This window comes from Lactuca sativa, chromosome 5 (assembly GCF_002870075.4).
Source record: "Lactuca sativa cultivar Salinas chromosome 5, Lsat_Salinas_v11, whole genome shotgun sequence".
In the NCBI taxonomy this organism is placed as follows: Eukaryota; Viridiplantae; Streptophyta; class Magnoliopsida; order Asterales; family Asteraceae; genus Lactuca; species Lactuca sativa.
In genome coordinates this window covers 151,727,290-151,735,127 of record NC_056627.2, presented here as the reverse complement: position 1 = coordinate 151,735,127, position 7,838 = coordinate 151,727,290, and the positions used below count along the sequence as shown (strand labels likewise).

The 7,838-nt window shown below is 36.4% G+C and overlaps 1 protein-coding gene across 1 annotated transcript; it reads left to right on the top strand.

Moving 5' to 3' along the window:
- Positions 1-6,753: 6,753 nt before the first annotated feature.
- Positions 6,754-7,613, top strand: LOC111890462 (protein MIZU-KUSSEI 1). Its single transcript, XM_023886581.3, has one exon. It carries the CDS (start codon positions 6,845-6,847, stop codon positions 7,535-7,537), a length of 693 nt encoding a protein of 230 aa, XP_023742349.1. The 5' UTR covers positions 6,754-6,844; the 3' UTR covers positions 7,538-7,613.
- Positions 7,614-7,838: the final 225 nt, after the last annotated feature.

The following is a 7,838-nucleotide window of genomic DNA, read 5'->3' as shown; positions in this document are numbered from 1 at the left end:
ATTGGTAATTAGTTTTGTAACTAAAAGAGATTAATTAAACTTAAGGGACTTGAATTGTAATTATAAGATAATTGCAATCGGGCCATGGATTGCCTTGTATTAAGGAGTGGATGAATTCTATGGGGAAACCCATAAGGAAATCGTCCAAGGCCTTAAGGAAAGGGGTCCATGGGCTGCTTAGGGCTTAAGCATCCAATTTAGGGTTTCCTTGTTAGATAACCCTAATAGCCTCCTATATATATAGATCCTTTATGACCTAAAAATGTGGCTAAGCATCCTTCTAGGGTTTCGCATGTTTTTTTGGGCAGCCTCCATCCTCTCTCCTCTTTGTCCTTTTGCTCTTGGTGTTTGTGAACCATTAGAGGAGTGACATTTGTGACTCTAAGCTTTCTAAAGTCAATACAAGGAGGATTTGGGATTGTTATTGCTATATAACAATCAAGGTAATATCTTAAACCCATTATTTTGTTAATATGATTGCTTGTATGCTAGAATTAGGGTTTATAGTCTTTGATAACTTGCATGTACAATAGAGAAACCTAGATCCAAGCATTAGGGTTTGTATGAGCACATAGGATGTTCTGATGACCAAAACCCATCAGTTTCATATCTTAACATACAATCATGGAAACATAACACATAATAGATAACAACATCATAATAGAACACATATATGTTTCCACTAATAATATCCGTACTTTGATACATGAAAATTTGCTCGAAAGAGCATACATAAGTGGTGAAAGTTCGGCAACGTAACGACTCTATGAGTAGTGTAATCACTTAAACATAGAGTCGACGGTACAGAACATAGATCATAGTAGCATAATACTAACGACGAGTACGACTAGTCCTAATCATGATGGGATGTGCCAGGGGGTGGTGCTAATGAAGTGGACGCTCCCTGAAGGCAAGCCACCTGTCGTTCCGCATCTCGGAGGTCGAGCCTCCCACCTCGCCCGTCTCATGTGGAACTCTCGGATAACCTCTCGTGTATCCTGCTCTGCACGCTCGACCCTAGTCCGCATCTGGTGCATCTGATCAACGGTGCTTTGAGCTAGATCGCTAGTGTTTCGCAATCGTCTCACCATGACCGGAAGCGCATGATCAGCCGGTCCTCCTTCCCTCAAGTCATTGAACTCGCGTGACATGCCGAATGGGGGTCGCTGCCCCTGCTGTCCGCTCCACCTCCAAAGGTCGATACCCCAGGGGGGTGTAGGACCAGTTAGGCCTATCCGATAAGCAGCCACCCTAGTCGGGTAAGGGGGGTTGATGACTTCGGACTCTGCGTCCGAATCACCGTCATCGTCATCGATGGGTTCCTCCTCGAGGTCCTCTTCTGCGTCCTCTTCTTCCAGGTCTACCACTGGCTCAGCAGGTCCGTCCTCAGCTTCCTCCTCAGGTTCCTCTTCAGACTCCTCCTCAGGGTCTTCTTCAGGTTCCTCCTCCAACGATCCATTATTCCCCTGATTAGGGAATTACAAATCTCCGGGGTGATTGAAGGCGACTATACTGTCTACGAGATTGTATAAATATACTAATATTATTCCTAAGATGTTTTAATTATTGTATAATTTGAGTTGATGTTCTCTTCTTGGTAGACAAGGGGTATTTTTTAAGTTTACCGACCATCGTGATTTCCTCATGGCATGTGATAGTTGTACTTCGAAGGAAATGTAGTTGATCAGGCAACATTCACCCCTTAATACAACTATGTACAGTCCCGACTTAACCGAGACGTCAACATCATCTTATTTGATTTGGTATTATATTCTTTTTCCTATACCGTAAAAGTAGAGGTGTTTTATCATTGTGTTTCATTTGTTTTGTTCAGAGTTGTTTTAGTCCCTCTTTGGTTTATAGTTGCATATCAATGTGTGGTTATATATGCTAGTTCACTATAAACAGTGCTCTGATACCAACCTGTCACACCCCCGAACCAGACGGCAGAAACGTCTGAGGGCTCACGTGAATTAAATTGAATATCATCACAATGAATATACATGAATCATAACATAAACATCACCATCCATCAATACATTACAACTGACATTGTTCACATCAAGTACATTGTTTAAACATTACATATCCATAACACAAATTGTTTGATAGTTTTCAAAAGCATAACACCCTAACTTACTTGGTATTACTCCTCAGCTTACCTGTTTCCTGAGAATACAAGTTATTTTGAAAAACGTCAACATCTGAAATGTTGGTGAGTTCATAAGCATGGTTGTTTGGAAAATGTTTGTATAGTTTATAAAACCCAGAAAATCCGATATTTTCGGAAAAAGACAATTGTTTATACCAAAGTGTGAAGATCCATAGTTTTGTACGTAAGTGATTTCTAAGCGTGTATAAATGAGAAGTTTTGCATGATAGTTTATCTAAAAGTACAAGTGAATGGTGTTGATTTCCTCGAAAAACCCGATGTTTTCCGATAACATAATATAATATAATTGTTTTGAATTGTTATACCATCACCACATATGATTATGCTTTTCCTTGATTACTCGGATAGTATTTGGATTTATTTATGTGAGTCGTTATAACCATGCATGATAATGACTAGTTCGTCTATCTTGGCATTCTACGAACGCCGGAATTGATCTTAAGATTTTTTCACCCTAGACTGGCCGAGTCTAACTGTAGTGAACAGTTGAGGTGTGGGGGAGTCACCCCCGTATAGATCTATACACAAACTCTCGCTCTCCCTCCATGAGAATTTGATTATAACTACAGACTACAAACGACCCTTAAAGGTGCCGCCCGTTATTACTCACTGAATCCAAATTGAATTTGATTACCATTGATTAACGACCTGTATATGTTTACTGAATTGAAGGTAAGCCTAACAAACGAGAAGAAGAGGATTACAAAGTCCTGCTAATTACGTGTATTATTTAAGGCTATTAGGTATACGAATGACATGTTGGCCCATTTCACATTTGATTTTTTTGGACCTTACTATCAATGCTAATGGGCCACTGAGGCCCAATAGCACTTGAAAGCCATTGAGGGTCCCTTAAACATGTAATTGGGTCACAGGAGGCCCAATAAACATTTGTTTTTATCGTTGGGCTCAAAAGTTATGTTAATGGGTCACGAATGTCCAACAAGCATGATTTGAGACTTTCAAGCCCAAAGATTTGAATGTTTACTTGTTTTAGGTATTGTATAATCGTTGGAAAGTTTGATTGAACGATTGTTATTTTTGTATCGGCACGAGGCCGGTCGGTTGTTTATAATGATTTTTGGAATTATACGTATATCCATCTTTCCATTTCCATGAGTTGTAGTTTGGTATTTTTGACTCAAATATCTTAATAATAAAATAATTGGTTCAAAATATTGGTTTGACATTTTCAGCCCTTATTTAATAAAAATGACAATTTTAGTCCTTTATAAAAAAAGGACATTTTAGACCCTTAAACCATTTTCTTGACATTTTTGACCCATAGAAATGTTTAAGTGATGTTTTTAGTTCAAAATTTACTCTTTGGCAGTTTCAGCCCCTACAGTAAAGAGTTTTTCAATTTAAACCCAAACTTTTTGCAACTTTTACAATTTTAGCCCAAAATCCAAAAAGTTTACATTTTTCATCCTTGTTTGGAAAATAAATCATTTTAACCCCTAAATTAGTTTTGTTTACCCTTTTACCCCCTGTTTTGAGAAGTTCACCATTTCAATCCCTTCAAAAATTTATTTTTTCGCAATTTTTGGCTCAATGGGCCGAAAAGCCCAAAATTTGGCCCATTAAGCTACAAATTACATTTCTAGTCCGTAAATGATGTTCATAAAAACATTTATTTTTACTATTTTGACTCTTTTAGTCGTTAAGAAAACTGTGGATGGCAAATTTTTAAGTCCAAAAATGGGTTTTGTGTTGTAACATGCTTATTATAACCTTAGATGATAATTTTCTTAACTTGTTAAGTGTAATACATCCTAGATCACATATTTTCCCCCATGAACTATAGATCTCGAAATATCTTTCATTTTTGGCACATATTTACCACATAAACACAAGAAATCACACATAACATAGAAATACACATAGATCTACATATTTTACTTGTATTCTCCCCCATAAAACTTAGGAAAACCGAAAAGAGAGGGGTATGAACTCACCTTTGCTTGTTGGTCACGGTTTTGAAGAAGAAATGGAAGAAGTTTGATGCTATTTTCAGCCCTAGTAAGCTTCTTGAGAAGGCTTTGGCTTAGATAGGTTCTAAGAAGCATGATCATGAACTTTCATGAGTTAGAAAGAGATTTATAACAATTTCAAGAAGCTAAACCATGGATCCAAGCATTAACTTACCTATAATGATGATTATTGTGGAAAAACCTCCTTGAAATGCCCTAGATCTCAAATTTTTTGATGGAGAAACAAGACTGTTCTTTGAGAGTGTTTGGAGAGAATTTGTGAGGTGTGTGTTTTTCCTCTTGTGTTCTCGGTCGAAGAAGAAAAAGAGAGGGGAGAAGAGAGAGAGTGAGGTGATAGCTGCATGGAAGTATGAGATGGGTGCATCGATATTCCCAAGTATAATTATGAGCTGTTTTATCCTTATAATTCCACCTTTCTCCTTTTTTTGTTTTGTACTTGGGCCGAGAAAGAGAGAAGAGAGAAGAGAACTTGGGCCTTTTGTGCTTAAGTCCATATTATGGGCCCATTTTGATGATTTTCGGCCCAATTGGTCTTTGGAGATGGTTCATGGCCCAATATAAATTAAAGTATGAGTTCCATTTTGATGATTTTTGGCCCAATTGGTCTTTGGAGATGGTTCACGGCCCAATATAAATTAAAGGATGTGTTTTAGCTTGTATTCTTTGAAGATTCATCTTGTGTTCTTTGTTCTATATCACGTTTTGCATTAATCACTAGATTGGGATTCCGCACCAGTTCTGGTGAATCCGATTAATACGCCACGATTTAGAGTTTTACAAGGTTAAATATGAAACTTTCAAAATACAAGTGTTACAAATTTTATGTTAGCCTATCAGTAAAGGCAATGTACTCTCCATATGAGAGGTTGTTCAAGTGTTCAAGTCCTAGATTTTTCAATTAAGAGTTGGTCAGGAGAGGTTATGTAGTGTAATTCGTTGTTTTAGCAGATCACAAAATGGCGAACCCTCTGCCCATATCCTCACAAAGCAGAAAAACATTATCGACGGTTGAAAATCTATTATACCTTTTAATTTTTCCACTTTTCACGTCATATATTATTTCTAAATTTTCTCATCCTAGTAATAATTTATAAGGATGTGTAAAAAAACTAATTATTGTAGTACTAGAAGTAGGGTGATCCTTGGAATTGAATCGGTTCGAAACCAGAACCGATTTCAATAGATTACATGAAAAGTGAACCAGACTGTCGGTCTAAGTACCGTTTTTTCGGTTATTTTTCAGAATATAAACGATTTTTGTGATTTGCACCATTAACAACAAATCTCTATCAAAATGGATCCGGTTTTGCAACCATGAATAACGATGGACTTTCAAAATGGAACCAAGACTAGCACTACACTTTCAAAGTGGAACCAATAATTGTTTTACCAAGAATAGCAACTCGCTTTCAAAATGGAGCCAAGAATGGCAATACGCTTTCAAAATGGAAGCAAAAGTAGTAATGGGCTTTCAACCACCACATATTGAAGAAATAAGTATTCATAAATAAAAAAGAAATAAAATTAAACTTTCAAATTTAAAAATGATTAAAAAAAAGTGGGACAAAATAAAAAATGTGTTGAAACAGAAAAAATATAGCATTTATATGTTGTCTTTCAGGGTGTGTAGTTTATTCAAAAAAAACAATTTGCATGGACTTTTTAGACTTAAAGTTCCAATCCGGTTCCGGTTTTTTAACCAGTTTTGTAGAACCGAAAGAGAGTTAGAATTGGGATCGAATTTTTTCAATGTGAAGAACCGATAACCGAACATTTATAGTAAATCCGGTTCGGTTCAACTCCGATTTCGGTTATTTTGGTTTTAAAGCCATTGCCAAACTAGATGTTATTTATATGTATATGTATGTATTTAGTTATATATGATTTTCATCTTTGTATTTCAATATCCATACAACGAAATCAAGGTTGTAAATAATGTTAGGCTTAACTTGACAGCAATGTTAAACCTCAAGCTTTTTAAAGCCGTGACAAGTCACGTCGTTTGTAAGACGTAACTTAAAATGACAATTTTGTATATAATTATTAATTTTATATATATATATATATATATATATATATATATATATATATATATATATATATATATATTTTCTACTATTATTCATTATTATATACATATATGACTTCAAGGCGGCATTTTGTTAAAGTTTGACGAAAAGTACAAACCTTAAAACTATAACCCTCCATGGCGAGTGATAAGGAGCTTTTTAAAACCTTGTTTATGATTAATATCACATGGACAGATACACTTTAATTCCATAACTCAGCGGCAGGGCCAGTTTTTAGCACAAAGTTGTGGTCACACCCCACCCCCTTTATCTCTTTGTTACGCTTGGTTTGGTCCCATCCTATTTCCTTTTTTCTCATTACCACTATAAACTTCAATTCGTCTATCACATCAATCTTAAAATCATCCCTTAATTGCATGTGATCCATCACCTTCATTCTTTTCCTTTCTTTACAGCTTTACAACATCGTAAACAATACTGAAGTTAATTAGGATATCTATTAATTATGTGTAAGTACATCAAATAATAACAATAGTAACAATGCAATGATATGGTAACACTAATCAAGATTCTATATATACGTCTAACTTTTTCTCTATATATTTCTAACCATCCTCCCTCCCTCTTCATCATATTTAACTCATAATATGCCTTCAGTTTACTCCACCCCGTTTCAGAAAATGGAAAACGCATCCCTATTATCATTGCTACAAAACACCACTCGTAGCGGAAAACCCTCCAAGACAGGTGGAGGGATCTTTCGTATGTTCAAGCTTCTTCCCATGTTGACCTCCGGTTGCAAGATGGTGGCACTGCTAGGGAAGCCACGGAAGCTACTAACAGATAAGGCCACCACTGGGACGTTATTTGGCTACAGGAGAGGGCGAGTCAGTTTGGCCATTCAAGAGGATCCACATCGCCTCCCAGTGTTTGTCATTGAGCTCCCAATGCACTCGGTTGCATTCCAGAAGGAAATGGCTTCAGATATGGTGAGGTTATCTCTTGAAAGTGAGACCACAAGTCGCAAGAAGAAGGTGTTGGAGGAATTTGTGTGGGCAGTTTATTGTAACGGGAGGAAATATGGATATTCAATAAGGAGGACACAGATGACGGATGATGAGCTCCATGTTATGCAATCCTTAAGGGGTGTATCCATGGGTGCTGGAGTTCTTCCGGGCTTGTCGGAAAAAGATTATGCGGTTGATGGAGAGTTGACGTATATGAGGGCAAGGTTTGAAAGAGTGGCTGGAAGCAAGGATTCTGAAGCTTTTCATATGATTAATCCTGATGGTGCTGACGATGGCCAGGAATTAAGCATTTTCTTTGTAAGAGTACACTGAAAACATTAAACATACAATAAAATAAAAAGCGAATTTATAAATATATATAGAAACTGGTCAATTTGATTTGCGAACATCTTACTAATTGTTTTATTATTTACTGAACGGTATTGTAGCCGGAGATTTGATTGGGTTTTTCTTCTCCTTTTTTTTTAGATGATGTTAAAATAAATATCCATTAGGAATATAATGGTTGTAGATATTAATGTTTTTTTTCCAACATAATATTATCAATCAAAAACTACCAAGTAGTTAAATCACAGCTTACATATTACAAGAAATTGGTAACATCTAATATATA

Bases quoted from the DNA above. Each gene is read 5' to 3' on its own strand.
- LOC111890462 (XM_023886581.3), top strand. From the start codon at position 6,845: ATGCCTTCAGTTTACTCCACCCCGTTTCAGAAAATGGAAAACGCATCC.